The sequence below is a fragment of the Sylvia atricapilla genome, chromosome 1 (assembly GCF_009819655.1).
Source record: "Sylvia atricapilla isolate bSylAtr1 chromosome 1, bSylAtr1.pri, whole genome shotgun sequence".
Lineage (NCBI taxonomy): Eukaryota > Metazoa > Chordata > Aves > Passeriformes > Sylviidae > Sylvia > Sylvia atricapilla.
The window spans coordinates 52,036,635-52,055,224 of NC_089140.1; the positions used below are offsets into that span (position 1 = coordinate 52,036,635).

Sequence of the window (18,590 nt, forward strand, 5' to 3'; positions counted from 1 at the left end):
AGCAAGAGTGACCAAGTCATCCTTGCTGCAAAACTGGGGTAATGTTCCCAGAGTGTGGAGAGGCAGAAGTTCGCATTGTCTGTTACAAAGTACAAGGAGAGCTTCCCCTTCTAAAGCTCTGTCTCATTATTTTGGGGGCTTGCTGGCTGTGTGAAGCAGATGTCATTAATATCAATGAGGGTCTGTAACAATCTCTCACAGGACAAGTGATGGTTAGGGGTTCAAGACTGAAACAGAGCAGGACCATTAGAGAATGTATTAGAAATCGGTGGTGGTATACAATCCCATTTTATATGGGCCTACCTGGCATTACTTTAACTTTCTCCTCATAGAAATACCTTTCTTCTCTCTCAATAAAGTCCAGTCTGCTTTGTCTCAAAAAAACTCAAAATATGTCCACCCTTTTCACAGATTTTCCTAGCTGATAATGCAGAGCCTTAAAACTTTAAAGACGTTTAAAAGCTGTGTGTGTCCTGGGAAACTTGTGTGGGCAATAACATGGCTCAATCCCCCTATGGGCCATCCAGTTAAGAGTTAGACTTGATTGACCCATCTGGGGCTCTTCCAACTCACATTGTCCTGTGACTCTAATTTGCACAAAGGGCACTCCACTAATTTCTGCTTTGTGGATGAAGAAGTGTGCCTCTAAACACAGTGGTGGGCATTTCCTATGCTGCTGGTAATCACAGTTTTCACACATGGGAAGAATACTATAAAAATCAAGACTGGCAGAGACACTGAAAAACATGAGACCACTTCCCTTTGTTATTTGCTTCCAGGCACTTTCAAGTATGTTTTTTATCACGCAGTTTTAAATGTCCTGAAACAAAAGAATATTAAATACGGGGCTCGAGGTCTGGTACTATGCAGAGACTCATTCAGAGGGGTTGAGGAATGAGGTAGACAAAGTCTTTTCTATGTGCTGTAACTTAGAGACTGAATCTCCACAGGAGAAAAGACAAGACAGAGGATCAGAGTGCTTTTCCAGAAGACAGCAGGTTTTGATTCCCAGATAAAATAAAAAAAGCATTACAAAGCAGGTTGGGCATGAGATTTCAGGAGCTCTTGGGCAGGTGGGTGATGATGCTGGAACCAGCAAAATATGTTGTGATCAGAGAGAGAAGAGGAGCAGTTCTTGGTCTTACGGCACAGGGTCCTTGAGGAGATGCAGCGGCAGACTGATGACTGTAAACATCACATGCTCCTCTCCTTCTGCATAAGTGTTGGTGGGTCCAGAGTAAACAGCAGCTTTGGCCATTAGATGTATTTTAGACCAAGATGGTAGGAGGCAAACTTGCTTAGTATTCAGTAGGCCCCTGTCTGGGTGCTCTTCCTCATTTTCTCTTGGAGTAATCTATTACCATATCTCAAGAGAAAAATGACCCCAATCTAAAGATTAATAGAGCAGTGTGTGGACATTTCCAGTGATGTGTATGAAATTCAATTGTATTTTTTTTGTCACTGTCTGCACTGAGGTGTCCTTTATAAGCAAATCTCTAGATCTTATAAAGTAGGCTGATTATTGGAGAGGGCAACAGACAATTTAGGGCACACGGTGTTTTCTTATGACAGGAGCATTGCTGTGAAGTACAGTAATTTACAGTGATAAATTGTCAGAATGTCTTAAACACTTCATAGGATGAATTTCTAAGCATACATCTCTCATTTTAGCAGTGGATGGGTAGAAAAGGGTATTTGTTTGAGAAATTGGGGAAAAGATAACTGTTGCTTCTACTATTTCTTGAAAAGTAGCAAGGGACTTTGATGTGTTCTTGGAATCAGCTCATTGTCACTAGAGTCAGATCAACCCAATTTTGGTTTGATGTGACAAGTTAAGAAACTTTCCTCCTTCATAATGAAGTTGCAGCAAAAATGAAGGAACCCCCAAGACTGAGTAGTTTTTTGAACACTAGATCTTTCCTAGCAAAGGTGTTTTGGTTTTGGAGTTCTATGTGCATGCCAAAATGTAAGGCTTTTTATATCAAGAATTAAAGATAATGCAGAGTCCATGTGTTCTTGTGAGAGGTTGCAAATTTCTCTGTCTTTTTTCCATCATGTTGTATGGTCAGAAGCTTTAAAGGGAGTTCTTTGGACTTTGATTCAGTACAGCATAGGCTGAGTACTCAGGTTTCTATGATAACAGTGTGTCATGGACTTAGGTTAAGCATTTTATTTAGTTCCTCTCTGAATTGTAGCCTGCAGAAATGAACAATGAAGTAGACTGAGTAGATAAGGTCCAAGTTAGGTAAGAAATTACTCTAAAGATGCGTGCATGTGTCTTGCAGTTGCAGTTGTCCCTGAACATGGTAGTGAATGTACTCAACTGGCCTGAAGATTTGTACTATTTGAACACCATATCCCTAAGGAATGATAGCAACACCTACCAGGTGTTTTCAAAGCAGGAAATACATTCAAAGTTTGACCTGTCATGACCCCTCTTGACTTGCAGATCTTTTGCAGAGATGACCCTGGATTACAGAGGTTTGAGTTCTAGCATTTTCAGAGGGATAGAAGCTGAAATTAGTCCCATTAGCAATTAAGAGGTTTTGCCATTTCAGTGGCAAAAGAAGGAGGAGATGTTTTGCCATTTCAGTGCATTATGATTGCACTTGTTAAAATACTGACATTAATGCTACATCAAAGTGAGTATGGTCTGATTAGTAACTGTAGAAGATTGCAATTTAAATAAAGAAAAACCTCAAACCATTTGTTTTTGTTCTGGAAGAAAAGGTTTCTGTATTGACCAACAGACAACTACTGTGCATGTAATTTCCTAACCTTATCTCCTATCACTTTGTTGTACTGAGCTGCTTGCATATATGCAGCAGGAGGAAAACTACAGCATAACCTGTTTACTAATGATGAGAGTTCCCTTAGGCTGAATGCAAGCATGGCATATTCCTATGAGACACTTGTAAAACTTTGCAAATAGCAGCAATAAGTAGGGATTTCTAGCATGCCTTCTGGAGCTCTGGAAAAGGGTCTTTTTACTCATAACTGAGAATAAGAGACAGTTAAGATTTGTTGAAATAAGTCTTTTCCTCTTTGATATATATATATATATATATATATATAGATATAGATATAGATGCTATCTCTAGCTTTCCCACAAGTATCTTGAAATCATTAAATTTCTGCCCCTCCCTTTTTCTTTTCCCCCAAGATTTCAGCTTTCCAGGCCAGTGGTCCAGAGCCCAACAGTCTGCTGAAGATAAACTAAGATATAAACTAAGATGGGATGTCTCTTGGGCATGTACTGTTTCCTAAAGCAAAAAAAAAAGTGAGAGACTCCACATTTTGAGTCCATTTTTTCTAGTGGAAGTTTCTCTGGGTTTTAACTTTTATTTCAATACAAGAAAACAACACTGATGGAATCAATTACAGTCTTTTCTTCTGCTTTCAGGCCCAGACTCAAAAAGCACTAAAGCATCAGTGCACTTTTGCCTGGTACATTGCAATGTAATCGCATCATTCACTAAAAATTACAACTGACTCCACAGTGTAAGGCAGAAGGAAAAGAGAAGCTGGCAGGCAAGTTCTGACTCACCTTAAAAGTATACACGAGGAGTAGTGTATCAGGGAAAGTGCAGATAGAACTAGGCCCTGGGGTTTATATTCAGATTACATGGCCTGTTCACAAATGTGAACAAATGTGAAGGGGGAGTATACTGTCAGCCCCCTGTGCTTATTAATTATTTTCTGTTTGGGGAAGATTAAATTTTGAAGAAAAACATCCAGTAATCACTGGGATACTATTTATATCATCATAAACTTCTGTCAACTTAACTGACTTTAATAATGATCATAAAAAGTTATTAATTTATTATAATTTATTTTATTATTGTTGTTGTAATTATTACTATTGTTGTAATTATTAATAAGAGTTTCTGGGTTTTATTATAATAATTATCTCCCTCACTGTATATGTCCTGTGGTAATGAGGAATTCTTCTTTTTTGCCTTCTCCCTTCTGCTTCTTCACGCAATACCCAACTTCACTCAATTTTCCTCTCCTCTTCTCCTCTAGCTGTCAGTCATTGTCACATTACTATGCATCAGGAAGAACAGCTTTTTCCATCAAGTAAGCCAATTCTAAAGCTGCCTTCCCAGAGGCTACACAGATTGTGCAAGCAGGAGGAGCTCAGGAAAGAGTAAACCGGACAATAACAAAGGCTCCCGGAGCTGTCTCTGCCTGCCAATCTCTCATGCAAACCTTTGTACAGTGCTCTATATAGGCCATGCCTCCAGGGCCAGAATGGTGTGTGAGCTCGGCCAGCAGACCTCCTGTCCACACCATTAATCACAGTAGGGAGAGGGGAAATGGCTCATTACACTGCATCAATGATGTTGTCCATTCTGTGTTCTACAAATTACAGTGTTGCGTTCAGCATCCCCCGACTTCTGAAGTCCGTGATTCAAGAGAGGGAGCAAAACCTCTTAACAGGAGTGTTTACCTGTGAGCAACAGAGGTTAGGCAGCAAGCTGTACTTAGTGTGTTTAGACAGCTACAGCAAGGCAAGCTTTCCAAAGCTTGTTTTTTCTACTGTTAAATCTTTGGTAGTTTCCCTTCCCTCTCCCAAAATGATAGATTTGAGGGACTTTTCTGTTCTGAAGCATTGTTTTCAAACCTCTCATTTCCAGTATGGTTTTTGTGTGAGACTTGTGTAAGGCACCCTTCATGGCTGACTGACTTCAGGTATGATTGAGTAAGAGCTTCCTGCAGTATTCCGGCCTTCCTTAAAGGTCTTGTGCTTTGCTGTAGAATTCTATGGCTATTTATGAATACGCTTTCAGAGCAGCAGAGATTTATTTTCCTGGCTGCCAATGATATTAGAAGTTGTGTAACTATATTTTTGCTCACAGCTTTTAAACATGTTACTTTATTGGTTTCTTTTATGCTTAAGTACCTATAAATGAGCCCTTGAAAATCTGTATCATCCAGGTTCCACTCTTCACGTGGCATGACAAACCTCTTGCCATGTCCTGACTTCAGTCCTACAAGGCTCATCAATACCTATTCTGTACAGAACTATCCAGTTCTTCCTGGAAATGTTAGTGTTTAACTTGGTGTTTTATAAACCCACTCTCCAGTGAGCTCTAAGCTCTTACCAGACTTTCTTCCTGATTTTAGGCTTGATGGTGAAGTGCTTCCCTTGGTCTCATGAAGGCTGCCTTGTAGTGGGCATGCACGTGATATTATTTTCATGGTCTTGAAACAAGCCTGCCTGTTTCTAAAAGAGCAATAGTACCTATTCTGGAACAGACACAGCTTTTGATAGGTGGCCATGCTTTAAATTACAAAGTAGATGTCTCAGTTCAGAGATCACCAAGTTTCAAGTTGGGTTCAAAGCTCACATAAGACATCTCTGGGTTCTGAGGGTTACACCAACTTTTTCCTTGTCTCTGGATCTCTTGTAGTGATACATAACAATATCCTTCTAGAACTGTGATATTAAGAAGAGTTTATGCCTATATTCATATCTTCCAAGAGGTGGAACAAAGCTGTAGGTCTCACTTGCTATGAGACTACTTGAAACTTGAAAAATGTTTACTCTGGTTGAAATATCTGAGGATTAGTCTTCAGATAGGTCACTATGTTCTTAGGTACTCTTGTTTACTTTGTAATCCCACAGACAACAGAGATGGAGTCGGTTTGAGGTGGTTTAGGGTGTTTAGAATAGTACAGCACAGAAGTGCTATTTTTTCTGTCCTTTTCAATACTTTCAAAGAAGATGTCGGTTTAAGAGAATTTAAGCTGCTAGCATGGTTTCTAGAACTAACAGAAGTTTGTAATACTAAACTAAAGTTTGCTTTCCTCTGAGATAATTTTGCTTTCAGCAAAATTTTCCATATCTGCAAAATAAAAAAGTATTTCACATCTAGTGATTTTAAGCAATCTGACTAAAAATAGTTTATGTCAATGAAATTCTGCTAGGTATCATATATTTTGTGAAATTACTACAAAAAAAGGCAAAAAGAAAAATAACACAAAAAAAAACAACAAAAAAGTGGAAAATATTGAGCACAACAAATGGCCAAGAAGGGAAAAGCAATGACAAATAAGATACAATCATATTTCATAGACTTATTGAACAGTTTGGTTTGGAAGAGACCCTAAAGTTCATCTAGTTTCAATCCCCACTGCTGTGGGCAGGGACACCTCCCACTGGACCACGTTGCTCAAAACCCCATCCAACCTGGCCTTGAACATTTCCAGGGATGGGGCATCTACAACTTCTCTAGGCAACCTGTTCCAGTGTCTCACCATTTTGATTTTGAATACAAAATATAAATCAGAAATGTTTCTCCTACAGTACCCCCCAGACACTGATAATTAGTGAAGAATTACAAATGTTTGAAGATGACCATGATTTCAGGTAAGATAAGGAACATTCTAGGATAAAGACAGATCTACGTTATGGAAGCTCCACGAACCTTAAAAAGTAGACTGTTTGAGGACATATTTCCTTTCTTGGCAATTGCAACCATCATGTTCTTTTAGCACCAAGTGCTGTTGGCAGCAGACAAGCTGTAGTGTAGTTGGTGTAGCCTTTTATTTTACATGTGGCTGTTAGATTTGTAGTTCCTTTTCCTTCCCACTTCTTGCAGTGTGTTAGGGTGGTTTATAGGGAAGTTAAAAGCCAATGTCAAGTCCTCTGTACAGTAAAACCGAGAGCCTGCTGGCATGCATCTCTGTGCCATGGCGTGACTGTTGCAATCTGTCTTGACCAGTGTGTTTGAAAGTTGAGCTACATATAATCAATTGCACTCTTAAAGCTTTAATGTCTCTGACTGCACCATGTAGCACTACATTAATTTAGTGGTGCGTTCGGGCTCTGCATTTTAGGTCCAAGGGCTTACACCAGCTGGCCTGGGCAGTGCCTGACACGGCACTGTGTGATTAATGCAGAAGCCTTTCCTGCCTCTCAGCCCAGGCAGAAGGCTTGCTGCAGCCCTGCTGAGGCACTCCTACCTAGAGAACAAGCCAAAGAAAAGATCCTCCAAGCCACTGAACCCTTGCAGGGGGCCTGGAAGTGCATGGTATGTTTCTGAATGTAAGGGATGAGTAGCTGAGGCAGTTTGCAGAGGGGAGAAGAGGGTGGGGGGCAGGGCTAAAAAGGCTTTTCAGGTCAGGAGGAGGAAGCACACCAATATGAAGAGCACTACTCATATTGGAAATCATTACTGGAAATCAATCAGATTTTTTAGAGAGTGCAAAGCCAGCTAACAGATTCTCAGTAGCGAGTTTTCCACTTGAATGAAGATTTTGACAGTCAGTGAGACTTAGGACTTGCCTCTAATGACAAATCCCTTTTTTCATTTTGGGACAAACATTATACAGGAGCTTATTATTATACAATGCTTTGTATTCAGCAGCATTGATATCAAATCCTTACCTTGCATCCCCAAAAAAGCCACTGTAAAAGCAAACAGCCAGGAACATTAAATGAGCCATATGCAATGACATACTGGTTCGTGTACATGGCAGATACCCCTCCCATGGCCTTCCTGAAGCATAGGGCTCTAATGCTGGGTGAAGTGGAAGAAGTGGGTAATACTAGCTTAAATAGGCAGTGCTGTGTCATAAGTTACATTTTTGTTGGATTTTTTTTCTGAAAGGCTGACTTTAAAGCTTAGAAAGAAGGGATATTGAAAGATGCAATGAGCAGCACTGTTTCACAAACAATCCTTTATTTTTTGGAGGACATGGAGAGCCATCTAATCCTATTGAGTGTCTCTGAACTATAAACAGTGTAGCTTGCAGTCTCCTGTTGAATCTCATGTTCTGTCTCAAGGGTTGTAACACATAAACGGTGCTGGACTCTGGTGAGTGAGTTTGGAGGAGCCACAGTTCCATGAATGTCAACAAATGCTGTAAGTTCAAGATGCAAGTTTGAAGATCAATGGAATAGAATTAAGAAGCAGCAATAATAGCTTTGTAATTGAAATAGTATGGACATTAGAGTTACATAGGTTGTTAGTAATCATATTAATTATTTGTTAATAGAAAGACAAAGTAATAAAATTAAAAATCAAAAAACTTAGTTGTTCACATGCAGATCTAGGGGGACATTTTGTAACAGAAATAATTGCTTTCTCTTCATCCTCAGGGTGATGCTCTCTGTGTCTAATTGTTCTTTCTCAAGAAAGCAGAGTAATCTAAAATTCTAAGTAATGCACAGCAATAGTAGGGGTAAAAATAACCACGTTTTAGAAACCTTATACAGCACCCCACCCCAACACTGAAAGGAAGCAGTGCAGCTAGGAAGGGTAAAGATAAATGGAATTACTTTTTTATCAGAAGTATAATAGTCTTTATTAGTTAGTTATGTGTGCCTAGAATAGATCAGCCATCAGGGAGAGCAAGTAGATGAACATGTACCTTATGAGCTGTCAGGAGCAGATCAGTGTGGGGTTTTTTAAATAATAATTACCCCTTTCCAGAGAAATGTTTTAGACAAAAGCACAGCTGCTTTATTAATGGTGCCTTTTGTACATAAGGATGAATATTCCAGTTTGTTCTCTTCATTTTTTGTGTAAATGTAATACCATATTTACATAAAACTCTGTTAGGAAATGGTGCCATTTGCTGTTAAAGCTTGCATAATAAAATTGTTTGTCAGGGATTTAATTTGATTGAAGTTTCTTATTTGTGCTAGCAGCTCAGAGGAGCTGCAGCTTGCTTTCAAGCCTGGCGATGCCCTTGCCCTGAGCAGGCCATAATGCAAACAGCTGTCCTGGGATTCAGTGTGGCAGGGCACATATCTTTTTCTGCACCTTGACCATTGCTCAGAGGTAAAGGCAGCTGTTTGTGGTCAGAGGAGCCCTTTGAGCACCAGATCCACCATTCTGGCACAGTTAAACACTCTCTTGGGTCTGGCAGCTTGATTGAGGTCTTGGAGAATGGAGAACTCTTGGTGGTCAAGAGAGTGTGGGGCTCCTGGAGGCCACCCAGGAGTCTGAATGGAGCAGCTGTGAACTAGGTCAGTTCTGGTGAGGGCTGCACTTGGCAGGGGAAGGGTTTAACTATACAGTGTGTTGCACCCCTCTGTGGTGGGTTGACCCTGGCTGGATGCCAGGTGCCCACTAAAGCCTATTACTTTCATCCAAAATGGGACAGGGGGGAGAAAATATAGTGAAAGATTCACCAGATGGGATAAGGACCAGAAGAGAACACTCACTGATTATTGTCATGGGCAAAACAGACTGAACTTAGGGATATTGATTTAGTTTGTTACTAAAAGAATCAGAGCAGGATATTGGGAAATAAAATCTCAAAAAGACTGCTCCCCCCCACCCCTCCCTTCTTCTTGGGCTCTATCTCATCCCTACCAGCAGTGCAGGGAGACAGGGAATGGTGATTATGGTTGGTTCATCACAAATTGTTTCTGCCACTGCTGAGGTAGAGGAGTCCTTCTCCTGCTCCAGCGTGGGGACCTTCCCACAGAGACAATCCTCTACAAACTTCTCCCAGTCCATCCCACAGGCTACAGTTCTTCACAGACTGCCCTAGTGTCTGTCCTGTCTGCAGGGTGCAGTCCTTTAAGGACACGCTGCTCCAGTGTGGGTCCCCAACAGAGTCACAAGCTCTACTAGGAAACCTGGTTCAGCATGGGCTCCCCTCTCCATGGATCCACAGATCCCTGCCAGGAGCCTGCTCCAGCATGAGCTTACCCCAGGGTTCACAGCCTGTTTCAATCATCTACCTCCTCTGGTGTGGGACTCAGCCACAGGCTGTAGATGGATCACTGTATATCCATGGACCTGCAGGATATACAGAGACACAGCTGCCTCACCATGGTCTGCACCACAGCCTGCAGATGAATCTCAGCTACCACTGACCTTGGTGTCTTCAACGTTTTTCCTTGTCACACATTCTCATTCCTCTCTGACTGCAATTACATCTGTGCAAAAACTTTTTTTTTACCTGTCTTAAATCTGTTGTTACAGAGGTGTTACCATAATTCTTGGTCAGCTCGGCCTTGGCCAGCAGTGGATCTGTTTTGGAGCTGGCTGGTGTTGGCCCTGTTGGGCATGGAAGAAGCTTCCAGCAGCTTCTCACAGAAAAGTCACCCCTTTAGCTGCCCCCCACCAAAACCTGGCCATGCTAACCCAATACAGCCTCACAGAGTTCAGAAGGTCTACTTTGATTTTTGCCATTGCAACTTTGCACATTGGTGTTAAGGACTGAGACTTTACAGAGCCTTGTCAAATCATATTTAATTTAATTTTGGCACTGATGTCCAGTGATGAAGCAATGTGTGCAGCAGAACAGGACTCTGGATATGGTGCTGAGTTAGTGCTGGCAGCAGCAATAAGAAGACAGCCTGCTTAAATTTGTTTTTCAGGGCTAGCTAGGAACTGACTTTAGATCAGCTCCCTTAGGAAAATCATATCCCCATCACAGAAAGCAGAGAAGTGCTAAATTCTTGGGAGACTTGCTGTTGAGGATTCTTCCTACACACTGGTAGGCGATAAGCAGTTGGCCAAGACTGCTGTAAAATATTTATGGCATTGCTGCTGTTCTCCATGGAGGGGTTGAATGAGATCCCCATTTCACCCAGTACGTGTAGTTATTTACTGAGCAAATATCCATATACCAGTATTTCACCTACAGGCCTAGTTTGATTGATACAGAAATAATCATTGTGTCTGCACATTTTCTGCAAATGATGGGAACAACGATATGCATACAGAAGCTGAAAAACTTGTCTTATGAATGTGTTTTAAAATTCTCTTTTACTACTTCTTCTTGCAAATATAGTAATCTAAATGTGACAGGATTTATCAGGAGTCCAAAGAATAGAAGAGAAAAATAATTTACATTGTGTTCTGGTTGACTAATATCACACTTTAAGACCTGTTGAAGAATATATAGGGGTTTGTGAGAGAAGTCTTTTAATTTTTTATATTGTGCTGGAAAATTTTTAGAAGTGCTGGGAAATTACTGTAGCTAGAGGTGAATTGTTGATCTTGGTCAGTCCTGGATCTGGTTGTGTTGAAACACCTTTTGGTGCTACATTGTTCAAAGCCTGGCTACATGGATGTAGTCACCTAGCCCTGAGATTCAGGTGAGAAAAAGATTCCCTCTCCTTGCTCTTCCCGTCTCTCTTCCCTGTCTCCAACAGGCAGTCAGGAGGGATGTAGGGGGAGCTTCACTCCTTTCTGCAGCACAGTCTGTGGTCAATTGCTAGGATCATTTGGATACCTTTCTCTAACAAATTCAGCAGATTTCACTGCTACATGCATCATATCAACTTGACAAGTGTAGCAGCTTTCAAAATATGAAGTATTTTTAGGTTCTTTGCTGTCATGTCAAACCAGAGCTTCAGACCTAAACGCTGTGACAGTACACCATTGTTTTTAGCTAATCTCAGGTTTCAGTATTGCACCAGATTGCCATCCTCAGCTTTGTGTGACTAAGTAATGCCTCTAAAGATGACAGTGAAATAGGATGATGTGTGCTATGAGGTGTCTTATGGACAAGTTAGCAGTAAGACAATTCATTAGCTGATGAATTTCAGTATTACTCTTGCCATTTTTCTCATGAGAATAGTGTTCTTTATTTCACAACGTGAAGTAGAGACAGACCAAAATAGCAACAACTTATTTTGTCTAGTTTATATGCAAAACCTCTACAGCAGTGACTGTCAAACGGAAGCTGCATTTCTGCAGCTGTTTCTTTAGTGCTCTAACACTATTATTAATAGTACCTGTCACCTGTACAGCACCTTGGAGTTGTAAGTAGTTTGAGAAACATTACACAAACTTAGTGGAAAGCATCAAAATTAAGTAAACACCCTACTTCTTACTGGCTAAACCCAATTCTTAAAATTACTTCATAGCCTGGCTTTGCCTTTAGGTTAGTGAAACAGTCTTTCAGACAACTATTTCCCTGACTTACTTTACATTTATGTTTTTCTTACGTCACCCCTCTTAAAACTTTATCACATTTAGACCAGACTACTGAAAACAGTATGTAGAGTTTCCTTTTCTAACTTTCCAGGCCCCTTTAATTAAGTCGCTAAAGTGATTTTGAACAAACACAGAAGTACATCTTGTTGTTAGTGCTAAAATGCTGCAAATAGCTGTGGGAACTCCGTACGGTTAATGATTCTTGTTGGTCTTGGTGAAGCAGTAGTAGCAGCAGAGACCTTAGTGTAGAAAGCAGTCTTTCCTAGCATCATTTTTATCAGCTTATCATTTTAAATTGCCACGAAGCAGGTGATGTGACAGGAACACTTCAAGCTATTCTTACAGTACCACCATTACAAAGCTGTGAAAAAAATATGTGGAAAAAAAATGTGTGCTGGAAATAAATTTGAAAACTTCTGATATTAATTTGTATTTCTGAAGGCTCTCTCAACATGGGTGATTTCTATCCAGGGTTCTGGTTGTTGGGTTTTTTTCCTCTTTTTAAATGAAATTGTGAAGCTTTGACTGCTTTTAAGCTTTTGTTGTGACCTCATAAATTCCCCCCAGAGTGAGGCCAGGCAGGCTGTGTTGCAGCCAAGAGTCTTTGCCAGCACCTGAACCAGTGGAAAAGCCACCTGGTCCTGCCTGCTGGCCCCCCTTCCTCCCATATCCTCTCAATGCTTTTGTAAGTCTATGAAACAAATGCTTGTATGACTGCATTGAGATAATAAAACCATTGTTCTGTGCCACAAAAACAGGTACCCAAAGTTACAATAGTTATATCAAAAAGGCCCAATGCAATTTCTGCTTATTCAAAACTGCCCTTGGCCCTGAGGGAATCTGACTACCAAGCTAGTCAGCCCCTCCTAGCAGACTCAGCAAGCCTTTACAGTACCTCTGTTGTATCAGTATTGAAAATAGTTCATGTTTTATTGTAAATTACTGTTATTTGCAATTTCCAGTTTTGCAGTTCCCACTGCACAGAGATCAGACACCCAATTTTTCCTTTGTATTCACCAGTGTAAATCAAGATTAACTCCAGTGAAGTCAGCCTAACCACAAGTGTAAATCTAGGAGGAATGAAAGGAAAATCAGTCTATAAACTGCTTGGGATTTTTGTTTTTAAATAGCAGAATTAATGCTGCTGTTCGGCAGACACAGGGTGACCTGCAAAGTACTAGCTCATGCATTACTAATGTGTCTCCATTTAAATGCAGATTTTTGCTCCTAACACAGAACTTCAGGGAAATCCTCTCTAGATGAACTGTAATAGGATACCAAATGGTGATTCAATATTTCACTTTAGCTTGTGTTTCAGCTTATTGATCCTAATTTTCTATCATTTTGATCCAGCATATGCCTAGGGGGAAGAGGATTACATTCACTATAATATGGCTTTTAATTAATAATTAATGATTTTGATATTCCCCACATCCATGCCAGAAGTGGCAATCTGATTGTATTCCTTTCCTTGTTTCTGTTTTCAGTGGTGGAAACCAGCAAGGTGTGACTTCACATACTTCAGGAAGTAACTGAGAGACAGTTGAGAAAAGGAAGTACAGCATAAGTATCACAGTGTCTATGTAGGACATGCTTAACAGGATAGTATTTTGTCCTTAGTCATTTGTGGTAACAGTAGTGAGACCCTGACATGATTTGGTTTTGCCATATATGACAAGTTTAGGATGAAGTTTTTCTCTGTGCATGCCTCCCTCAAGCACTACTTAAGTGCAGCTTATAAGATGTACATGAAACCTTGATTGAGATATATATTTTTAGATAGATAAGCTCTCTTCTCTGGACTGAACTTATAAGTGTCATAAATAGTACAACGGAACATAGAAATTATGTTTATTAGTCTGCTAGATCATGAATACAATCATTAAGAGGAATTACCTGATGATGAGAGTGTTTTTGCAGCACTTAACATGATGACCTCCAAGGTAGTTATAACTAGGCCACACTATTTCTCAGTTTCCAGGCTGAAAGCCAGCAGCACAAAGAATGCAACCAAGGCTTATGTACCAGCCACTCAAAAATAACTAATTTTCAGTACCAACCACACAAAAAACAACTCCCTACTGTGATTGAAGTATAAATAGGATCAGATTTTTAAATTATTTTTTAGGTTTGGGCATTTTAGTTATTTATGTAACATAATTACCTTTAGGGTGCATTCTGTTAACATTCCCAAATGTTGTTCTTGTATCCATAAGATTCATGAATTTTCAAAATTTTACCTCTGAAATTAATATGGCATTCTAGGATTTGTATATATGTTTTTTTAAATTATCAGAGTAAGAGCAATAAAATAGTGGAAATTGCCAGTCTTGTGGTTACTGAGATCTCTTCTGTCATGTAATTTGGTCAGCAGAACAGATGTCTAAGAAGTAATGACTTTTGTGATTATGCTCCCTTGGGAAGCTCACCTACGTGCCCTCAGTTTCCTTCTCTTGAATTATGTCCAACATTCTCAAACTGTGGCAGATTGAAACACCATCTAAACAAAACAAAAACTGATAGAGAAACATTCCTCCACTACCTCATCAAAGTCAGTCCTTTCCATGCCTATGTTGAAGTCTGAATAAATGGTATGCTGCAATCCATCAAACAGAAATTTGTTACTTATAAGAGCATAAGACACACCATAAAAAACTGTTTCATGATAGATTTTTTTTTTTTTTTGGGGGCGGGGGGTGGTGGTGGGCGGGATATTGATGGGGGTTTTTTCACCCCCTCCAAAAAAAGGCAAGAATAGCATTTATTTTTAGTAGTGAACTTGCTAACTTGATAGATGGAGAGTAATGAAAAAAAAAAAAGTATAGCTACAATGGGGGAGCTGGGAATTTTTTCTCATCAACAATCCATTATCAGTGAATACAGTTTGACTGGAACCAAAGCACTAAACAAAACTTCTAATGCTGGGGAGTATTTCAGTTAATCACTTACGGGTTTATCCAAATCAACTCTCTAAAATTCTCACAACAAACAAGAGGCTACTATTGGTCAAAAAGAAAGCTTTCAGTGATCCAAAATAAGATTTTATTTTAACATAAAATAATAGAATTTCCAGGGGGGTTGAGATTTGGAATTTTTTTTAATTACAGTGTGGAATTCTTCATTAAAATTTTATTTGGTACCAAATTATAGCAAAACTATAAATACTAAATAGTAGAAAATAAAAAGGTCATTTTCTTTGGAATGTGTATCTTTAAAAGCAATCTCAGTAGTGAAAATGAGTGTTGTGTAATAGGTTGTGTTTTTCCCCCAAGATGTAAGTTCTTACTAGGACTGAACAAATAAGACTGAGATTAATTTTTAAAAAAGGGAATGGATCAGGTGTGCACTGATAGAACTTACCACTTCTTCTTTGGCCTTGTAAACTTCCATTAGAATGCATGACACAGCAGGAAGTTTGCCTAGCAGCAGTAGGTTTGCACATCCTCTTATTTCCTTTACCAGCTCAAACATAGGTTTTCACATTAATTACTGTTCATTTATTGAATGGAAAACATACATTTTTAATTATGTTAGTTGAAACGTTGGCTGGTTGTGAAATCAAGTGCTTGGAATTGGTCCATTTGGGCCACGTGAATCAGTAGTACTGTTTCATAGTTTTTGCATTTTTTCATTTCAGCATTTCACACTGTGATCCTTGCCCAGTAGAAAACCTGATAGAGAAAGATTAAAGGCTCCATCTAGTGGGCAAGAATTTTCTATTGAAAGCAGAAAAAGAAGCTCTCATTTTCACTTGATTTTATGCACTAAGAAATACTGCTTTAGATTTTGTTTCATTAAGCTGCCATGTTGTTGTTAATCCTTGCCTTCTGCAGAGCCATTATGTTATATGCAAGGCTGTGAAACATTAAGCATTATTCTGAGTCTGGAGCAAGAAGCAATAAATGATACTAAGTGAGTGGGTTTATACAGCGTTTCATCAACAAAGTTCTTCCTCCCCACCCCCTAGAAGTTTCAATACATAGTAACCAAACAAAGGTAATTTGTGTGTCAGCAAATGTTTTAAAGTATTTAAACTTCTTTCCCACTTAAAACTGAGTGGAAACATTCATAGCTTGACCACAGCACTTAACACAGTATTTTGGGAGTATTTTTACTCCGAGAACGCCACCAATGTGTTACCTCAGCATTAAATGACTTGTTTACCTGTAAACGGTGAAATCTGTGTTTTCTGGCAAGACAGCCCCCGTGGCTTCCATTGTGTCTTCCAAAGGCAAACACCAAAGCTTATTAATCCTGGCATTTGTCTAGGAGCCTGCCTGGTACTGTTGTGTATCCATCCTGACAGAATCTAGCACCTTAATTTTAGGTCCACAACTGATCTACTACATAGTACTGGGGCTTCTTTTCTTTTTGCTTGATTTCTGCACTGCATTGCAGTTATGCTCCCAGCTCCTGAACTTCAAATGGCAGGACTCTTCCCTTTGCAGTCGTGAAACTTGGGTGTTACTCTCTCATTCCAACAAATTCAGCTAGCAGCTGAAACCCCCTCTTCAGTTCACTTCAAGCTAATAACGAGCGTAGGAGCAGCAAGCAGAGATTTGGCAGAAGAGACACTGAGCTACATGTCCTGTGTTTTGTCCACATGTCCTTCCTTTTAAAGCTGTAGACTGGCACGATTAGTTCCTCCTATGCAGCTTCCAGCAAGGGGTAGACAGTGTAACATGCATTCTAATAATGCACTACACCCTATTTTAGTATAGCCAGTGTTTATATCCAGCACTGGAAAATGCATCTCCTATGCAAATCACAAAATAGTTTACTAAGTTTTGCACTCCTTTTGACCACAGGGCGATAGATCTTCCTTTGCAGTTGGTCAATTAATAGCAAATCCAGAGGTTTTTCACTGTGATATCAATGCACAATTCGGCAATTCTGATAGGTTACACACACTTGCTGATCTCCCAGAACAATCCTCCCCAGCTGCAGCTTTCACTGTATCCTCCATGGATGTTCTTCGGAGGTGCCAGTGGGTAAGCACTGTCATTTGGCTTGCTTTACAGGCAAAGGATACTATTAGAGTTCTTACTCTGAACCTTTCTGTGAGCAAAGACTACCACAGAACTGAGTAGTTCTAGAGTGCCTTTGTGGAAGTTGATATGTTTGCAATAACTGATGCTATCTCAAAAAGGGAAGAAATCAAAGGTAGAACTTAAACTGCTATTTGTTAAGAGTAATGCCACATGGTTTCTAATGTACACAAACACCTACCTCACATGAAACAGAAGATGCGAGTCCCTTAATTCAAAGTTGTTAAATAATATCACGTTTAACTGCTGGCCTTTGCTCTAGAACTGTTCATGTTTTAAAAGACTATAGGCTTGTTGTCGAGCTAAAGCAAATCCCAAGTTTGGAACTACTGTAAGATCCTGTGTTTTACTTTAAATACCTTTTCTAGCACTAGTACTTGAACTGATCCTAATGAAATACAAATTTCCAGATGTGAAACTCTGAGGAGTGTCAACAAACTTTGCGGATTATTACAAACTGCTTTTGTAATAATCTGCTGTAAATTCAAACTCTTAATTTGAGGATTAATTTATTACCTCTTCAGGTCATTGAAAAATCTAATACAAACCTTCTAACTAGATGGTTTATCTGGGTTAGATTTATTCAGCTACTTTTTTGTTCTTTGTGGGAGCAGCAGTCTTTCAAAACAAATGCACTTGTGCTTTTACTGTTGTAGAGAACCACTCAGTCTCTTCCTTGTTTTTCACAGCTAACCAGGTGCTGAAGTTTGGAACACTCGTCAGTACTTCCAACACATATGACAACTCGGGAATTGTGACCATTGAGACAGACAAACCTTTGCTGTGGACAATGGCTATCAAGAGATAAGATCAACTACAGCTGCCTTTTCTAATCTGACATACCAGAATTACTACAATTACTCAAATTACTACAAAATTTCACTGGATTAAGACAGTAAAGCTGTTGCAAAATATAAGCAGGCACTGATTTTCTGTATTGAATGAAAAACAAGTCTGAAATAAACGTCACTGGAGACTGAATCAAAATTACTTGCAGTAATAGAGTACTTCATTCTGGTAAATCACATTTCTTAATCAGAAGCGGCATGAGCAGCCACTCAGTATAACCACAAACCAAACTGAATGTGAAGAAACTGCTGCTGCTTATCTGTTTAGTTCAGGTACTTTTACAAAGTATTTTATTCCAATACTAAATTATTTTTACCCTCCTGCCAAAAGGAAATACAGTACCCAGTTGCACATAGTATAACTGTATTACAAGGTGACAGCACTAAGATTAACTAATCTCATTTTTCTGTACTGGTTTGTAACATATGTAGGTGCTGGTGAAGATTTCTCAAGAAGAATAATAACTGAACTTTTCTGCTTAGGAAGCAAGTTGTACTGAAGAAGCTTCAGTTTGCTGTAATAGCAGTATCAGATCACCCAGTATTACGTGCTTTTAAAGGCTGTAATAGAACAGAACATTGTACCTTCTGCAAATACCAAATGCTTAAAGTAAGATTTTTGAAGTGAATTAAATGTCTTAATCTCAATCTAAGGAGGAAGAGCATTGCATCTACCAGAGTTTTTGCAGGCTTAGTTCTTAAACTCAAAATATGCAATTATTTAAAATAATGGAAACCTCCAGGTCAACATGCAGGGGGCCTTTACAATTCTATGTACA

The 18,590-nt window shown here is 39.5% G+C and overlaps 1 protein-coding gene across 5 annotated transcripts in view; it reads left to right on the plus strand.

Annotated features, from left to right (window-relative positions):
• The window catches only part of TPK1 (thiamin pyrophosphokinase 1), a 300,992-nt gene extending 282,499 nt beyond the window's left edge, over positions 1-18,493 (plus strand). For 4 of the 5 annotated variants that reach the window (XM_066322592.1, XM_066322608.1, XM_066322626.1 and 1 more), the window contains one exon: positions 17,653-18,493. In XM_066322592.1, coding sequence (XP_066178689.1) covers positions 17,653-17,771 — 119 coding nt within the window. In that variant the 3' untranslated portion in view covers positions 17,772-18,493. Of the gene's footprint in view, positions 1-17,650 lie in introns of all 5 variants that reach the window. The other variant, XM_066322599.1, reaches the window with a different exon arrangement.
• Positions 18,494-18,590: the final 97 nt, after the last annotated feature.